The sequence below is a fragment of the Hordeum vulgare genome, unplaced genomic scaffold (assembly GCF_904849725.1).
Source record: "Hordeum vulgare subsp. vulgare unplaced genomic scaffold, MorexV3_pseudomolecules_assembly, whole genome shotgun sequence".
Taxonomy (NCBI): domain Eukaryota; kingdom Viridiplantae; phylum Streptophyta; class Magnoliopsida; order Poales; family Poaceae; genus Hordeum; species Hordeum vulgare.
Window position 1 is genome coordinate 38,398 of NW_025422576.1, and position 19,103 is coordinate 57,500.

Consider the following 19,103-nt stretch of genomic DNA (forward strand, 5'->3'; position numbering starts at 1 on the left):
CTTTTCTTGCGTGTTCTGAATCGACTTCTCATCTATAAAGAAGAGATGCCCCGTAGAAGACTCCAGGCCACCGAAGCTAACAAAAGGCTAAGGAGACCCATTTAGTTCTTTGTTCTTATGCCGACTAAAGCTAGCGGAGCCACAGCTTGAATCTCCCTAGAAATCCCCACTCGTAGCCCGACGGCTGGGTTTGTTAAGCATATTCGATTGGAAGCTCTTCTTCACCGGGTTAAGCGATGGTAGTTTTAGGCTTGGCTTATCACCATATCCAACCCGAATTCCGTAGTTCGAAAGGAGAATTAGGCTACCTGAGACCAACTGATTATCCAAAACATGAGACTGCTTTCTTAGCAAAGCTTTGCTTGGCTCAACTTAGTCTCTATCTCTAATGGCTAGACCAAGACCCCTGGTCGGATACTTTTATTGACCTCTTGCTGTTTGCAAAAAAGCTATCCAGATTTCAATAAGTCTTGTCATCCTTGCATGTTTTTGACCTGGCATGCTTCTTGCTTTCTTTTCGTAAGAACCGGCGTTGAAGAGGAGTGTGATGCCAGGGGAAGTCGACTCGGTTACCGGGTCTGTCCTGTGAGGGATCGTTATATAGTTTTCATCTGGTAGGTCTTCTTACTTATGATGCCTGGAACTTTAACTAGAACTGGGCATTCCTCAACCGAAACAATTAGAGAACTAGTTATTCCCGCGGGACACGAACTTACATGAAACTAAACTTTAAAAACAAGTTTACTTTCGTTAGAAAATAGAAAAACCAACGGAAAAGAAAGTCTCATGTTGCTCCTCAGAAAACGCGTAGAATAGTCTCATTGGCCCTCGTCGATGGGACAATCCAGTGTATGCGTTACAAGGCAACTAGCATTTAGTTCGTGAAAGAATGTTTCGTTGGAAAAACCAACGCCGACGTCAAGATCAGTCTCCTTTCTCTTTTCGGGAGCAGAGCTGAAAAAGATGGGAAATTCCAATGATTCTTCGTTCATTAGAATGTCGATTCCTCACAATCGCTCTTTGTGATGCTGCGGAACCATGGCAATTAGGATCTCAAGACGCAGCAACACCTATGATGCAAGGAATCATTGACTTACATCACGATATCTTTTTCTTCCTCATTCTTATTTTGGTTTTCGTATCACGGATGTTGGTTCGCGCTTTATGGCATTTCAACGAGCAAACTAATCCAATCCCACAAAGGATTGTTCATGGAACTACTATCGAAATTATTCGGACCATATTTCCAAGTGTCATTCTTTTGTTCATTGCTATACCATCGTTTGCTCTGTTATACTCAATGGACGGGGTATTAGTAGATCCAGCCATTACTATCAAAGCTATTGGACATCAATGGTATCGGAGTGCGCCTCTTAACGAGGGTGATTTAAGTGCAACGAAATGTACCGGTGGTTCGCGAAGCATCTGGCTTACCGGTCATCTCCCATTCCCGTCGTCGAGAGACTAAAAGAACTATAGCATGCCAGAAACGGGGAGTTGAGGTGGTTAGACCTATACCCCGAAATGCTCCCAGCATAGGAGCCTATGGTTCCATTCTTGTTATTGCTGGAGGTACACATACCTCTTCTCGGTGTGGTGGAGCGATATACGAAAAATAGATGCTAAGCCTGCAATGTCCGATAACGGGGCTTCAGTAGTGAATCTATCGGCACCACAGCAGTGGCATACAACTTTGGACCTAAGGGCTGGTCCCGTTACCTTTCGGAATGGGGGATCCCCGTTGGCAACAACCACGGTAGTAGTTGCGGAACTACTGGGCCAAGAGAGGACAACCTGTTGTTCCTGCTCCTCCTTCTTCGCTTCGGGGACGGAGGTCCTACGGTAGGTAAGAGCACGCACAAGCACTTGACCGAAGGGGACCAGCGCTTCTACTCCTCCACCGAGGAGCCGTTCTTGCGAGAAGCAAGGGATGTCATGAACGGTGGGAGGTCAAAGAAAGAGAATTGACCTCTGAATACAGTGATCCTATGATCTAGATAGACTCCGTCCTTTTTTTTTTAGATAAGGGTGACTCAATAAATTGGGGGTGGGACCTGCTGGCATAATGCAGGCTGGAACGTGGGAATTCGAGGTCTCATGAACGAGTTTTTTTTCGTGGACAAACATACTTTCCGGTCTTTTTTATGGATCCTTTTAGATCTACGGGCCGGCCGTTCACATGAGCATAGGGAATCTATACTAGAGCCTTCGACTTGGCCCCTGGCAGGATAGGTGAGGAATCACTCTTGATCTGATCTATTGGGGCCTACAACTTCGCCAAAGCCGACTAGCATCCCTTTCCGTGGTGAACTGGCCGTCCCATACCTTCATTTTGTCTCATGTGTGTTGAACATTGTCTTCCTCGGTTCCAGCTTCACTGATGTAGGTAGGGCTGGGCGAGAAAGGGTCCCCTCTTGCCTATTAGTAAGCGGGCCTTCGATTCCACCGGGGTCTTACGGTCTCATAGAGGGGGGAGAACTACCTAACTAAAGAAGAATAGTGCTCTTTATAAATAAGAGTAGGCGTGGAGAGCTTTTTGCGGGGAAACTTGCAAGTCAAGTTTGGGGGGAGGCGGGCGTCGACCCAACCTTATGAGTATTCGGACTATAACAGTTCCGATGAACAGTCACTCACTTTTGACAGTTATACGATTCCAGAAGATGATCCAGAATTGGGTCAATCACGTTTATTAGAAGTTGACAATAGAGTGGTTGTACCAGCCAAAACTCATCTACGTATGATTGTAACACCCGCTGATGTACCTCATAGTTGGGCTGTACCTTCCTCAGGTGTCAAATGTGATGCTGTACCTGGTCGTTCAAATCTTACCTCCATCTCGGTACAACGAGAAGGAGTTTACTATGGTCAGTGCAGTGAGATTCGTGGAACTAATCATGCCTTTACGCCTATCGTCGTAGAAGCAGTGACTTTGAAAGATTATGCGGATTGGGTATCCAATCAATTAATCCTCCAAACCAACTAAACCGGGGAAGCTGAAGCGGAAATGCAATTCTCGGGTGAGGGAAGGGGGAAGCTCCAGGAAGGCTTCGCTCGCTCGCTCAAAAAGCTCTAACGCTCGTTTACGAGTGGAGTGCATAAGCCCTTATTGAAGTAGGGTGAGGCCTTACTACACGAGCTCGTAAGTCAAGCACGGAACGAGCCTTGTCTACGAAGCTTCGCTTCATCATCTTGCTTGCTTCTGGCGAAGCTTAACGCACTATAACATAGGCATGCATGATGGTATGGTAGGAAGACTCCTTTTAAGGCCGACCACTACATAGGAGCGATAGGAAGCCAAGCCGTCAAAAGGAAAGGCGAGCAGCCCTTATTGCAATAGCAAACGGCCTACTTATAGCCCTATTTATACCCTTTCTCGGGGACTTCAACGGGCCTTACAAGCTCAATAAATTGCAATTCTTCACCTTTTCCTCAGACAGTGGGAATGCATTTTCTTACTTGATTGACATTGACAGATATGTGTACCACACCGAACAAGCAATATGTCATATGCTTGATGTACCAGCCAAGCCAGCTCTTTTTTTCTCAGTTCCCTTATCCTTAGCGCAAAAGTAAAAAGAAAATGAAAGAGAGTTTGTATTTGCAAATGAAAATGAATATGGATCTAAATAAATTAGATAATCAATCAATAAATAAGAATTGGAATAATAGAAAAAATATCCTTCGCCCCTTATCTCTTCATCATCGTCGGTTCCGTCACTTGTGGTATTCGTTTAGAATCTTGTTGACCCTACTCGCTTACTCCTATTTTCCTTATTTCTTTTTCGACATAATTAATTAGAACTTTCTTGAAAGAATGGGGTTCTCTCTGGGGGGGCGCACCCTCTCTTCCTTTTTGAGAAAGATGGGCTTGTTTTTTTTTTCAATAAGTTCTATTGCTTTGACACATTTAGTATATAACATAATATATATAAGAAAAAAGTACTAAAGGCGAAGGGCATTCTGTTGTACAGCTACTTTGGTATAGTTACAAAGGTAACCGGTAGGTGACTGTTGAATCGACAGTAGTTACGAAAGGGGGAAATAGCTCAGTTGGTTAGAGTGCTGGTCTGTCACGCCAGAAGTCGCGGGTTCGAACCCCGTTTTCCCCGCCCGATCTTTCTTTCTTCCTGAGGTCATACCTCTGCCACTTTACCCTGAGTTTCACTAAGGCATATAACCCCATTCGGGTAAGAGGAGCAAGCAGTGGGGAACATCTATTTATATGCGTGTTAGCATCAACAGCATCTTTTTTCAAGTCAATTACATCGATCCTCGGTGCTAGGTACTCAGGTAAGTCAATCCTGAGGATAGAACTAGAGCAAGTAAGCTCATCGCACTATCAAGTCAGTCAGGAATTAGCGTATAGAAACGTATGCGCAGGCGCAACAAAGCGCTCATCCCTTGTTCTTTCGCTTGGAAGCTCAATCCCCTCGCTTCTTCTTTCGCCTCTACGCTCGTGCTTTCAGCAAGTTCGTACCAGTCGTCAGTCAAGGAGGGAGCTCCAACCTCCGCGCCTAGCCGCAGCCTAAACGCTGGTTCTATCCCGGCCAAGCAAGCAAGGGGAACCCCGGTGGGAAGAGGGAAAGAAAGATCAGGGGAAGAAGCGGGGTAGAGGAATTGGTCGACTCATCAGGCTCATGATCTGAAGACAGCAGGTTCGAATCCTGTCCCCGCCTCTGCACAAGGCTATCCTTCGTTGCACACCTAATGGAAAGCACTGGCTAGATTTCCGATGAAGGAAGCCGTCTACTAACCGGAATACTACAGCAGAGGACAAAACTAGGGACTTCGAAAACGAGGATAGTTTGCCAGGTAGGGATACCGTTGTTCGAATTGAAAAAAGATACCTTTCCCCAGAGAGATAGGATTCGATTAGGGATACCGATAAGGAAGGGGTCTGGTGCTCAGGGGAGTACTAGCTCCTGCGTTAGCCTCAATCGAACCATTCGCCATTCCTAGTACTTTTTTTTTAGGAGCCGGTGCCGAAACAGAGGTGGGAGCCGTAGAAGATCCAATGAACTGTTCCCTTAACAAAGCAATCGAAGGAAGGGACAAGATCAAAAATAATTTGATCACAGACTTGGGGCTTTGTTGACACGGGGTTCGTCGGCCCGGCTTTCACTTGGAAAAATAGGAGATTGAGTTCCACATTAGTGCAAGCCAGATTAGACCGTGCTCTTGTGTCCCCTTCTTGGGATTCTCTTTTTCAATCGTAAAGACTCTTTACCTTGCTTTTGGAACAGGTTCCCCCTCTGCTGTTTACCGGCGATGTTTTGATCCTCTTGAGTTGAAAGAGCAGCAAGGGCAAATGCTTCTACAAGGTCATCAACTCCTCGGGCAACAACGTCACCTGCTTTTTTAGGTTGCTTCAGATATAGATGGGTAAGGTCTTTCAAAGGCTTTTGGGGATGAAAAGGTTGGCTTCAATAGTCTATCTTGCCTTTCTATTCTCCAGTGTAGGGTGACAGCAGCATTTTCATTTTCTCTTTCCTAGATCCATTAGAAACTCGTCGTAAATAGCGGCACGTTAGAACATTATCTACATGTTTCCTTTTCTTGCTTCATGGCACATGCCTATTGTAAAACATACCTACCGGGAGAAAAGTACCAGTTTGTGAACATGCCATTCCCTTTCTTCGTGCACTCATTTACTAGATAGTCAGGAACCTTCTTTTGACTTGACCAGCTTACTTTACTAGTAGAGTAGTAGGCCTTTGCTTCTGAACGACCTTACAAAATGGATCAACTAGAAATGAATCGGTGTCATAAACGAATTTCGCTAACCGTAGTAGTAAATAGCGTGACACCAAGCAATCGATCAAAGCCAACTCAAGTTGTATGGAAGGTGGACGGTCGAATTACCCAACTGAAATGAAGAAAGCAATCCGCATAGCCGGAGTCCAGTTGGATAGTTCAGGCTACGGAAGAAGACATGATGCCATTTCTCTTATCGATACAGGAAAATGAGCTATTAGTAGAAACTACCTGGAATTGCCGTGAACCATCCGAGAGTAACCGCGCACCCGAGGTGTTCAAAGCCCCTTAGCAATGGGAACGGAATAGCGGAAATTCCATACGTTGATCACCAATGTTGCATGTCTTTCCTTAAGCTGGAGTACTTTGAGTTAGAAGGCCTACTTTATTCGTCCTTTTAAAGCCTACTTATTCGTCTAGCTATTTCCAATTCTAATAAATAACCCGATCATATCATATCTTGGAAAACCCTAAGACTACCCAAGGCTGTACCCTACAGTGTTACCTATAGTCTATACTTGTGTATACGTTGCCTTCTGGCTCAGCAGGTAGCAACCAGATCGAGATTCCTCATTTCATCCCGAAGGAAAGCTCGGTGGAATCACCTATTTCTACCCTTGTTGGTTGCCCTTCCAATCAGAAAAAGAACAAAAAAAGCGAGAAAACGTATGCACAGGTTTCCTGTGCAACGGCTTTCGAGTATAATAAATTAGGGAAAATGATGATTCCGTCCAGCTAAAGATCATTCGCTCTTACCTCGTTCTGAGGGGGCACTACCCGGAACCGCTGATCGATACCATCCACCTCTTGCATTTTAAGCATATAGGCGCATGGAAAGGACGGGATATGTCATACAAAGAAGTTTGAATCAAATCACAGTCCTTGATTCGCCGTATCGTCTTGTGCAGACAGCAATGGTGGCTAGTGTAAGTAGGGATGACGGATCTGACGTGAGTCTACCGATCCTAAAATGGTGAACCGGATTGTTTTTTTTGAGGAATCTTTAAAACAGTGACTTTTCTCTGCGCCAACCAGGGGCGGTAGTCCCACGTATTTATCTGTTAGAGCTTCGGTCATGATGTTCAAAGCTGTGCAAACCTCCACTCTATGATCAACAGTAGTATTAGGACTAAAATAGATGCTTGATTTACCGTCGCTTACCAGCTGGCCAGATGAGGCGCAGTAAGAATCAAGACAGTTCTTCAGACAGGCTGCATTACTTGCATCAGCCTTCATCAAAATGAGGGAGTCGTCAGCAAACAAGAGGTGTGACACCGAGGGGGCGTCCCGGCACACCTTCACTCCCGAAAGATTATTGTTCTCCTCAGCATGAAGTAACAAGCTTGAGAGCCCCTATGCACATAAAGGAAAAAGTACGGACTGAGGGGGTCTCCTTGGCGAAGCCCTTTTGAGGGTACAAAACTATCAGTTTCATGGTCATTAAACCGAACAAGGTACTTTACAGATGATACACATTCCATCATCAAAGAAACCCATCTTGGTGCAAACCCCATCTTAAGCATTATTTCTTTCAGGAAGCACCATTAATCTCTGGTAATATTCCCGGTTGGCAAGCATTTTGTTAATCACCCTATAAATAACGTTACATAGGCTTGTCTTTATTGCGTTACCTTTTCTGCATTCTCCACTTTTGGTATCAGCACGATCACTGTGTCATTCCAGCCCTCAGATATGTTTTGTGTTCACGGCCTGGAGTACTTCAGTCACTAAGTCATTCTCAAGCATCGGCCAGAAACGCTTGAAAAATACAGCATGAAGCCCGTCTGGTCCCGGGGCCCTCAAATCCCCAATATTGAACAGTGATTTCTTTATTTCGTCTGCTGTGAATGGAGCCAGGAGACTCTCATTCATCTGCTGCGTGACCCTCGCCCGCACCTTGTTAATCACATCCGGGTCTGGAGCTAGGACCTCGGAGGTAAACAGATGAGAGAAATAGCCCTAAATATGTGCACCGAGTAAGTCATTACCTTCTATTCGATCTCCAGTATCGCTCATCAAGTACTTGATCAGATTCCTCTTTTTTCTTGCAATTGCAAAGTGGTGGAAAAAATTTGTATTTCGGTCACCATGTCGTAGCCAATTGGCTCCGCCCCGCTGGAGCCATGCTACTTCTTCTTGTTCAAACAGGTTCTCGAGCAGCAGTCAAATTGACTTCCCCTGCTTGAGCGTAATGCCCGCCCCTGGTGTGGTGGAAAAAGCCTCGTTTTCTATTCCTTTTAAAGCTGCTGATGCGAGCTACCGAACAAACAAGATTAGTACAAAAAGCCACAACTAGCACTAGCTTTCGTGATTGCTTCTTTCTACCTTTCTCACTCCGGTAATTGCTCCTTCTCCAAAATATCACTACGGACAAGATGAGCTAATAGAAAAAGTTAGGGCAACAGATGATAGCGACTCGCCAGACTCGAACTGGCATAGGCGGATCGGATCAAACGAAATTAGCCTTTCTTCCATCAACAGGAATCGCTTTGATTTCGCAGTTCAAGAGGATGGCGGGGGCAACCTCTCTACATCTGCGGGCCGGTAGGCCAGCCAACTAACTCTTCAAATGAAGAACTTATTTCCCCACATCTAGGAACCTCTCATTACCAGTCCTCGGGATTCCGGAGGTTGGTCGGGTTCTCAAAGTCTTTCCACTCAGTCCAGAGGTTTTTCTGGTTCATCGAATCTAATTTATCCCAGTCAGGCCCGATTCTCTGGGTCAAAGAATCTCGTATATCCCCCCCGGGTATATCTTCCACTCTTAAAAGTTTTAATTTGGCTTTAGGGAGGTCTGAAATCCTTCTTTTCCAAATTCCCCCCAAATAATGACTTTTACGTAATTCCTCATTACTTCGCAAACTTTTAAGGATCTCCCTTAAGGTTTTTACATCATATTCTTCTCCGTTTCCTTTTCGGATGGCATTGCCAGCACCATCCGTATTCCAAAGGATGTGGCAATTTTGAGGGCCAGATTTATCCATTAGCTCCGCTAGTATTGACGATTTCTTAATATAAATTATCTCTACTAGTGTCATAAGCTTCTCTTGGGATAATCCCGAGGTTTTCCTAGTGGCATCAAGATGCACCAAATTGAAATAGATTTGCTCTTTGCTAAGAGGTACATGAATGGTAGGAGATACATCCATATCCATGGTTGGAGATAAATCCATTGGTGGATTCGAAGTACTTGGGCCTGCACCTCCATAATTTTCTAATATCGGTGGAGTCGAAGTACTTGGACCTGCACCTCCATAATTTTCTAATATTGGGTTATGCAGACGACCAGGAATTTTATAAAACATATTATTCTCCCCAATTGCATGTCTTGTCATACAGTCAAGAAAATGAGCTTGGGATTGAAAATCGAGTTGCAAACTTAAAGGTATAGCTGGCCCTTGTATAGGTTGGAGCTCCGTGAACCCTTGTGGGGCTGGCGTCTCCTGAACTATTTGAGCAGCCCCCCCTTGTGGCTGGGGTAGACTCTCAGTAGTATTGGTAAAGAAGGGCTGGGCTGCCGCTAATAATTCAAAGACAGCCGAAGAAACGGTTCTCATGGGGTTCAGTCTCACAAGAGACACTTTTCTTCCTCGGGGTGAAGAGGTGGAGTGCATGCCAGTGGACACCGTCTTAAAAGTGACTCTGCTAAGAGATGGTGGTGTCTCTCTACTAATCGCATTCTGTTTAAGAATCACTGTTTTCATGATCGAATGACGAAATAGATATACGAACTGTATAGGATCATTCGCTGGGATGGGATAAGTGATTCTTTTATAGGATTCCCATGGGATCGTAGAATCAACTAAGGATGGAATAGGTATTTGTGATCGATCAGCTTCCAGTATGACCGAAGACTTTCTATCTGCATTCAGAATAACCACACAATCAGGTTGTTGGTTCAACCCAAAATTGATCTTCTTCTTTCTTGAACGGAATTTTTTTTTATTTGCAAAAGAATTGGTCAAAAACGCCCCGATCTTCCATTGAGAATCATCGAAACAATGAGAATTCACATTTCTTAAATAGCTTCTTAAATAGCTCGCCATTTCTTCCGTTATCTCATAAATAAATAAATGATTGGTCTTTAAAAAGAAGGAACGGCCTTTTTGACGAATGGGAGATCCTATAAAATGAAGAGCGTTTCGTAAACAAATCAGTGTCTTGTCTGAATCGAGAATAGCAATTCCATTTCTTGAACCACGGATATAGACTTTGAAATGGTGATCAGCTACCCGACGGCCGAGATGTGCATTCGTACAAAGTAATTTAGTACAGACTATCGAAAGCATTGTCATTTTGCGATTTGAGTTCCGGAGATACAGGTGGTAAGTTATGGGTAATGCGGGGGAACTTTAAGACGAGATAGGATACCTAATATGGGAGTGGTTTAAGTGAGAGAATAGCTCCCTTACCAAACCAACTGAGCTATTTGCCATGTTTTTGACAAATGACCTAACTTTGATGTGATGTGCCCGGCTAGCCCGGATCATTCTTAGAGCAGTCGAGGTTACCGGAATTACGGCCTTCCATACAAGAACTGGCACTATTGTAACTCGCTATGGGCCTCCTGCCTTCTCGAAAGAAACTGGCTTTTGAAGAAATTACTCTATTTTACGCATTTAGTTGAAGCGGATTCAAAGAGCTCTATCGAGCAAGGAAGGAGTATACTATACTGTAGCTGGATAAGCTAGATACCAAAACTTTGATAAAGATTGAGGCAACCCATTTGAGGAAGAACCGGACGGACCCCTGTGGAGATGGCTAGAACAATCCTCGATGAGGCACTGCGCATGGTATCTTGCTTGGCTACCCTGGACACTCGTCTGGATATCCTTCCATGACAATTATGACCTTTAAAGGTATCCAGATAGTTACCAAATTCACCTGAACTTTCAGAGTTGGAACTGATTGGACATAGTAGTAGGTACCAAAACTCCACAGCAACATTACATTAACCAATATGTGGGCAGATCCTTCTGTCCAATTGAGAGTGCATTGGATATAGAAGAAGCTGGACAAGTGAACTCGCTTTAAACCAACTAAATGCAATTGTACGGGAATCAACTTCTCATTTATTGCCTTTTCAGTTGATGATCCACTTGGATATGCTCTTGTGGAGGACTTAATGATTATTCGTTCGCCGGAACCAGAAGTAAAAATTGTTGTGGATAGGGATCCTGTAAAAACATCTTTTGAGGAATGGGCCAGACCCGGCCATTTCTCAAGAACACTAGCTAAGGGCCCTGATACTACCACTTGGATCTGGAACCTACATGCCGATGCTCACGATTTCGATAGTCATACTGGTGATTTGGAGGAGATTTCTAGAAAAGTCTTTAGTGCTCATTTCGGGCAACTTTCCATTATCTTTCTTTGGTTGAGTGGCATGTACTTTCATGGTGCCCGTTTTTCCAATTATGAAGCATGGCTAAGTGATCCTACTCACATTGGACCCAGTGCTCAGGTAGTTTGGCCTATAGTAGGGCAAGAAATATTGAATGGTGATGTAGGTGGGGGTTTCCGAGGAATCCAAATAACCTAAGGTTTTTTTAAGCTTTGGCGAGCATCTGGAATAACTAGTGAATTACAACTCTATTGTACTGCAATTGGTGCATTGATTTTTGCAGCGTTAATGCTTTTTGCTGGTTGGTTCCATTATCACAAAGCCGCTCCACAGTAGTAAAGTCTCATCTTTTGTATTGGCCGAAGTGACAATAGTCACATTGAACCCTCGAATATGCTCGAAGATCTCGAAATGATCTTCCAGTTCCGGGGAGAATTCGCAAAACTCCGTTTCCATAAAGAATTTGATGGAGTTTTCCCGTATTTCGACCGGAGAATCTAACATAGACATTACTGTCAAGATTCTTACCAAAAAATGGTACATTCCATGCCCTCGGAGAACGCTTTGTCGTGCAAAGTCACTGACATATCCAGTGTCTTTTTCGGACCCCAAGAATGGATTGGATCGAAACGACTTTCCTGCTTGAAAATAGGGGCCCCTTTGTGTCTGTATGAATCTCTGACCGCACAAAATCTCCATAGCCAATTTTCCAAATTGGATTCTGAAATCAGAGGCAGCTTTTGGTACTAATCTTATTTCAAACAATCCAGGAACTTCCATAACATTGGCGTGATTCAGTTTGAGCAACAGATCCTGACGTAATACATCTTCGTAATGAAAATGGAGTGGAAACATCATGGCTTTTCCGCTTTTTTTGAGAATGAGCACTGTGAACTATCCGCTTCAAAAAGGATAGTTGATCGAACCGAAACCAACGTCAAGTACGAGTTATTAAGCGCCGAATCAAAAAAAGTGTACTTCCTTTACGCTTGATGTAGGATTTACCTATTAATATGAAGTTCACTCTTCTGCTGACTTGAGTCCAGAAGGGAAGCGACTGATTTCCAATTCTTCTTTGCTAGCGCTTGACTCCTGTGGAATTCCATTAACAAGCTTAAAAGAAAGCCTTTTATTTGGTTTTTGAGATACTAGTTATTTATAGGTTAAGTTCGATATTTCACTCCGTGGGCCGGCTAATTAATTCAAGTAATTCCTGGAGGGGAATCAATCGAAGAGATTGCCTGCCCATGCTACAATTCCTTACTCAAAAGGACTAGAGTGCTAAGCTGCCTTCCCGGCACCACCACTATAATGAATGGCTCAAACAAATAGGAGATGAGAATATAATTGATCCTTTCTAGAATAGAATATAAAGAGAAGCTTGCCTTGATAAAGCACAGCCTTTCGCACTCCAATAGGCATATATTGTTACAAGGTTATGCCCAAAGGTCTCAAAAACGCCGGTGCTACATATCAACGCGCCATGACTAAGATCTTCGATGAGATAATACATAAGATTGTCGAGTGCTATGTAGATGATCTCGTTGTAAAGGCGGTATCCTATGAAGAACATCTTCAACATCTCAGAATCGTATTCGACCGCCTAAGGCAACATGCACTCAAGTTAAACCCGTTGAAGTGCGCCTTCATGGTCTCGTCAGGCAAATTCCTAGGGTTTGTCATTCGACATCGGGGAATAGAAATCGACCCGAGTAAAATCAAGGCCATACTCGAAATGCCTCCTCCTCAAAACCTTAAGGAGCTGCGTTCGCTTCAAGGGCGCCTGGCATACATCAGGCGATTCATAGCCAATTTTGCAGGAAGAATCCAACTCGAATTAAGATACCAACCAAGACTTCCCATTCGCCGGGCGAGATGATCGGATTTCGTTCCCCATTTTCGATAAGGTATTAGTTTAGGTCTCTGCTGAGCCACTGAGCTAGAAGTGGCTATAGTTATGGGTCTCGTCTCAATGAAGCCATCTTCTCCCCGAAAACTCTCTATTTAGGATCAATGCCATGTCCGAGTCAGTGTGGTTCCCCCGGCGCTGCTGTACTGACCAAGAGGTCTGATTCAGTTGAAACACCCGAGTTAGCTATTGATAAAGGTCGCTCATTGAAAGGTCCAAAGATACAAATAAATTAAGATGTAGCTTTCTTAGTTTCATACTTATAGTAGGCGATCCCTTGTTTTTTGACCCGGTAGAGCAATCCGAATTAGATTTGATATAGGGATCGTTCGTTTCTTCTCCACTTTACCCCGATGTTTTATGAGAAATCATTATTTGTTTTTGTATCACGCTGTTATCTTTTTCGTTTCTCGAAATATCGAGTGAGAATCTCATTCAGCTTTTGAGGATCCTCCAAATTGTACTTAAGATCAATAAGGTCCCTAAGTGATGTGGCGTCCTTTCCCTCGCATTTCATGATTTGGTTGATCCTATCGGAAAAAGCACGGTGGAAGGCATCTGCCCCCAGAGCCCTCATGGGGGCACTTTGCTTAAAGTGTCTGAGTAGCCTTGAACCGAAAATTTCATTTTTATCTATTTGTTCGATAACCGCCTTTCGAGCGTCATCGTCGGATGATGGATACTTCTGTCGTACTTCTTCATAGGTATTTTCCCTTTTTATGGTTTCCAAAAGGTTCACCCCGAAATCTTGGTCCCGCTTTGCATCTGTTTCAGCTAGGGAACAAGACTGGCTTTTGGAAGGTTTCCCTCCATCTGCCGGATCCAAGAGAGGGCCTGTGGTTGGGGTGGCGCCGCTCTCCTCCGGGCTGAAGGGAATTTCTATTAGGTCGTCCCGGGTACGCACTGAACTAAAGAAAATTGGTTCTATTATCACAAAGCCGCTCCCAAATTGGCCTGGTTCCAAGATGTAGAATCCATGTTGAATCACCACTTAGCGGGATTATTAGGACTTGGGTCTCTTTCTTGGGCGGGACACCAAATTCATGTATCTTTACCAATTAACCAATTTCTTGACGCTGGGGTGGATCCTAAAGAGATACCACTTCCTCATGAATTTATCTTGAATCGGGACCTTTTGGCTCAACTTTATCCTAGTTTTGCCGAAGGAGCAACCCCTTTTTTCACTTTAAATTGGTCCAAATACGCAGAATTTCTGACTTTTCGCGGAGGACTAGATCCAGTAACCGGTGGTCTCTGGCTGACCGATATTGCGCACCATCATTTAGCTATTGCTATTCTTTTCCTAATCGCAGGTCATATGTATAGGACCAACTGGGGTATTGGCCATGGACTTAAAGATATTTTGGAGGCTCACAAGGGCCCATTTACAGGACAAGGCCATAAGGGTCTTTATGAAATCTTAACAACGTCATGGCATGCTCAATTATCTCTTAACCTAGCTATGCTAGGCTCTACAACCATTGTTGTAGCTCATCATATGTATTCTATGCCTCCCTATCCATACCTAGCTACTGACTATGGTACACAACTTTCCTTGTTCACACACCACATGTGGATTGGCGGATTTCTAATAGTCGGTGCTGCTGCACATGCAGCAATTTTTATGGTAAGAGACTATGATCCAACTACTCGATACAACGATCTATTAGATCGCGTCCTTAGACACCGCGATGCAATCATATCCCACCTTAACTGGGTATGTATATTTCTAGGTTTTTACAGTTTTGGCTTGTACATTCATAATGATACCATGAGTGCTTTAGGCCGTCCACAAGATATGTTTTCGGATACCGCCATACAATTACAACCTATCTTTGCTCAATGGGTACAAAATATCCATGCTACTGCGCCTGGCGTAACAGCTCCTGGTGCAACAACAAGTACTAGCTTAACGTGGGGAGGCGGCGAGTTAGTAGCAGTAGGTGGCAAAGTGGCTTTGTTACCTATTCCATTAGGAACCGCGGATTTTTTAGTCCATCACATTCATGCATTTACCATACATGTGACTGTATTAATACTTTTGAAAGGTGTTTTATTTGCTCGGAGTTCCCGTTTGATACCCGATAAAGCAAATCTAGGTTTTCGCTTTCCTTGCGATGGGCCTGGCCGAGGGGGAACATGTCAAGTATCTGCCTGGGATCATGTTTTCTTAGGTTTATTCTGGATGTACAATGCAATTTCGGTAGTCATTTTCCATTTCAGTTGGAAAATGCAGTCGGATGTTTGGGGTACCATAAGTGATCAAGGGGTGGTAACTCATATTACAGGGGGAAACTTTGCACAGAGTTCCATTACGATTAATGGGTGGCTTCGAGATTTCTTGTGGGCACAGGCATCGCAAGTCATTCAGTCTTATGGTTCTTCATTATCTGCATATGGTATTTTTTTCTTAGGTGCTCATTTTGTCTGGGCCTTCAGTTTAATGTTTTTATTCAGCGGCCGTGGTTATTGGCAAGAACTCATTGAATCTATCGTTTGGGCTCATAACAAATTCAAAGTTGCTCCTGCTACTCAGCCTAGAGCCTTGAGCATTATACAAGGACGTGCTGTAGGAGTAACCCATTACCTTCTGGGTGGAATTGCCACGACATGGGCATTCTTCTTAGCGAGAATTATTGCAGTAGGATAGTGGCTAGGAGGATTTGAAAGGCATTATGGAATTAAGATTTCCCAGGTTTAGCCAAGGCTTAGCTCAGGACCCCACTACTCGTCGTATTTGGTTTGGTATTGCTACCGCACATGATTTCGAAAGTCATGATGATATTACTGAAGAACGTCTTTATCAGAACATTTTTGCTTCTCACTTTGGGCAATTAGCAATAATCTTTCTATGGACGTCCGGAAATCTGTTTCATGTAGCTTGGCAAGGAAATTTGGAATCATGGATACAGGATCCTTTACACGTAAGACCTATTGCTCATGCGATTTGGGATCCTCATTTTGGTCAACCCGCTGTGGAAGCCTTTACTCGAGGAGGTGCTGCTGGTCCAGTGAATATTGCTTATTCTGGAGTTTATCAGTGGTGGTATACAATAGGATTACGCACCAATGAAGATCTTTATACTGGAGCTCTTTTTCTATTATTTCTTTCTACGCTGTCCTTAATAGCGGGTTGGTTACATCTACAACCCAAATGGAAACCAAGCCTTTCGTGGTTCAAAAACGCGGAATCTCGTCTCAATCATCATTTGTCAGGACTTTTCGGGGTAAGTTCTTTGGCTTGGACAGGACATTTAGTTCATGTTGCTATTCCCGCATCCAGGGGGGAGTACGTTCGATGGAATAATTTATTAGATGTATTACCCTATCCCCAGGGGTTGGGACCCCTTTTGACGGGTCAGTGGAATCTTTATGCCCAAAACCCTGATTCGAGTAATCATTTATTTGGTACCGCTCAAGGAGCGGGAACTGCCATTCTAACTCTTCTTGGGGGATTCCATCCACAAACACAAAGTTTGTGGCTGACTGATATGGCTCACCATCATTTAGCTATTGCATTTATTTTTCTCATTGCCGGTCACATGTATCGAACTAACTTCGGAATTGGGCACAGTATTAAAGATCTTTTAGAAGCGCATACTTCTCCGGGGGGTCGATTAGGGCGTGGGCATAAGGGCCTTTATGACACAATCAACAATTCGATTCATTTTCAGTTAGGTCTTGCTCTAGCTTCTTTAGGGGTTATTACTTCCTTAGTAGCTCAACATATGTACTCTTTACCTCCTTATGCATTCATAGCACAAGACTTTACTACTCAAGCTGCTTTATATACTCATCACCAATATATTGCGGGGTTCATCATGACAGGGGCTTTTGCTCATGGAGCAATTTTTTTCATTAGGGATTACAATCCGGAACAGAATGAGGATAATGTATTGGCAAGAATGTTAGACCATAAAGAAGCTATCATATCTCATTTAAGTTGGGCTAGCCTCTTTCTAGGATTCCATACCTTGGGCCTTTATGTTCATAACGACGTCATGCTTGCTTTTGGTACTCCAGAAAAGCAAATCTTGATCGAACCTATATTTGCCCAATGGATACAATCTGCTCATGGCAAGACGACATATGGGTTCGATATACTCTTATCTTCAACGAATGGCCCCGCTTTCAATGCGGGTCGAAGCCTATGGTTGCCCGGATGGTTGAATGCTGTTAATGAGAATAGTAATTCGCTTTTCTTAACAATAGGACCAGGGGATTTCTTGGTTCATCATGCTATTGCTCTAGGTTTGCATACAACTACATTGATTTTAGTAAAGGGCGCTTTAGATGCACGCGGTTCCAAATTAATGCCGGATAAAAAGGATTTTGGGTATAGTTTTCCTTGTGACGGCCCAGGGCGCGGCGGTACTTGTGATATTTCTGCTTGGGACGCATTTTATTTGGCAGTTTTCTGGATGTTAAATACCATTGGGTGGGTTACTTTTTATTGGCATTGGAAACATATCACATTATGGCAGGGCAACGTTTCACAATTTAATGAATCCTCCACTTATTTGATGGGATGGTTAAGAGATTACCTATGGTTAAACTCTTCACAACTTATCAATGGATATAATCCTTTTGGGATGAATAGTTTATCGGTATGGGCGTGGATGTTCTTATTTGGACATCTTGTTTGGGCTACTGGATTTATGTTCTTAATTTCCTGGCGGGGGTATTGGCAGGAATTAATTGAGACTTTAGCATGGGCTCATGAACGCACACCTTTAGCTAATTTAATTCGCTGGAGAGATAAGCCCGTGGCTCTTTCCATTGTGCAAGCAAGATTGGTTGGATTAGCTCACTTTTCCTTGGGTTATATATTCACTTATGCAGCTTTCTTGATTGCCTCAACATCAGGCAAGTTTGGTTAATTTAGTTTGTTTTTTTGTACTGTATCAGCACCTAGTTCATTACTCTTGATAGAGAGGGAGGATCCGCCTTCTTAGATTTCTTTTTCTATTTATTTTTCCATCTAGGATTAGAACCGTATACTTGGTAATAATAGCAACGGCACATTATGGCAAAAAAAAGTTTGATTCAGAGGGAGAAGAAGCGGCAGAAATTAGAACAGAAATATCATTTGATTCGTCAATCTTTAAAAAAAAAGATAAGAAGCAAAGTTTCTCCCTTGAGTTTGAGTGAAAAAACGAAAATGCGAGAAAAATTGCAATCCCTACCGCGTAATAGTGCACCTACACGCCTTCATCGACGTTGTTTTTTGACCGGAAGACCTAGAGCTAACTATCGACATTTTGGGCTATCCGGACACGTACTTCGAGAAATGGTTTATGAATGTTTGTTACCGGGTGCAACAAGATCCAGTTGGTAAGGATAAAATACCCTTTCGTATTTGTATGGATTTCTGGAATTGATAATCATAGAGGAGCCCTCTTTACCATTCTGTATAAATGGACTATTCTATTTGTATAGATATGGTAGAGGGGCGTATCCAACCCTCTTTTATCCACTAGTTACCCCTCTTTAGTTTAAGAGTATAGAGCAGTTTGGTAGCTCATAAGGCTCATAACCTTGGGGTTGCGGGTTCGATTCCCACTACCGGCTCCATACTCCTTCTTTATGATATATGCATGATATATACATCATCCATTTGTATCTGGATTTTTAGATTTCCTAAAAGAGTTTTGGTCTAACAGTTTTTTCTCGGAAGAAGACAAAAAATAAAAGAAAGAAAAAAATATGAAAGAAAAGCGTCCATTGTCTAATGGATAGGACAGAGGTCTTCTAAACCTTTGGTATAGGTTCAAATCCTATTGGACGCAATCTTATTTCTATCTATTCTTTAAATAACTATACTAAACTAAAAACAAAGAAAACTTTTTTGCATGATTCAAATGAAAAATCTTTCTCAACGATTCCTATTCTACTAACAAGAGTAGACATGCAAAATAACAAGAGTAGACATGCAAAATTTATTTGTTACTGAAGAGAAAACCGTTCCAGCTGTTCCTGAATAGCTTCCTTCAAAAGGATTTCCGCTTGCTCGGTGAATGTCTTGCTAGAAGATAGAATTTATTGGAATTGAGGTTTAGTATCTTTTAGGTGTTTACGTAACTCATCCAGAAATTT

General features: G+C 43.2%; 3 protein-coding genes and 2 non-coding genes across 5 annotated transcripts; 3 read left to right on the plus strand and 2 right to left on the minus strand.

Moving 5' to 3' along the window:
* Positions 1–801: 801 nt before the first annotated feature.
* Positions 802–4,617, plus strand: LOC123420466 (cytochrome c oxidase subunit 2). The gene is made up of 2 exons (XM_045107372.1): positions 802–1,364; positions 2,556–4,617. Exons 1-2 carry the CDS (start codon positions 977–979, stop codon positions 2,981–2,983), a joined length of 816 nt encoding a protein of 271 aa, XP_044963307.1. The 5' UTR covers positions 802–976; the 3' UTR covers positions 2,984–4,617.
* Positions 4,036–4,109, plus strand: TRNAD-GUC. The gene has a single exon. It is a non-coding gene; the product is annotated as a tRNA-Asp (tRNA).
* Positions 4,618–6,756: 2,139 nt separating the features above from the next.
* Positions 6,757–10,208, minus strand: LOC123420464. The gene has a single exon (XM_045107370.1). It carries the CDS (start codon positions 10,047–10,049, stop codon positions 8,361–8,363), a length of 1,689 nt encoding a protein of 562 aa, XP_044963305.1. The 5' UTR covers positions 10,050–10,208; the 3' UTR covers positions 6,757–8,360.
* Positions 10,129–12,373, minus strand: LOC123420465 (60S ribosomal protein L5, mitochondrial-like). Its single transcript, XM_045107371.1, has one exon. It carries the CDS (start codon positions 11,954–11,956, stop codon positions 11,384–11,386), a length of 573 nt encoding a protein of 190 aa, XP_044963306.1. The 5' UTR covers positions 11,957–12,373; the 3' UTR covers positions 10,129–11,383.
* A 6,351-nt stretch (positions 12,374–18,724) lies between these two features.
* Positions 18,725–18,796, plus strand: TRNAR-UCU. Its single transcript has one exon. It is a non-coding gene; the product is annotated as a tRNA-Arg (tRNA).
* The last annotated feature ends 307 nt before the right edge of the window (positions 18,797–19,103 follow it).

Coding starts and splice junctions, on each gene's coding strand:
- LOC123420466 (XM_045107372.1), top strand. CDS start 977: ATGATTCTTCGTTCATTAGAATGTCGATTCCTCACAATCGCTCTTTGT. Junction 1,365..2,555: donor TGGACATCAATGGTATCGGA/GTGCGCCTCTTA, acceptor GAAACTTGCAAG/TCAAGTTTGGGGGGAGGCGG.
- LOC123420464 (XM_045107370.1), bottom strand. CDS start 10,049: ATGACAATGCTTTCGATAGTCTGTACTAAATTACTTTGTACGAATGCA.
- LOC123420465 (XM_045107371.1), bottom strand. CDS start 11,956: ATGATGTTTCCACTCCATTTTCATTACGAAGATGTATTACGTCAGGAT.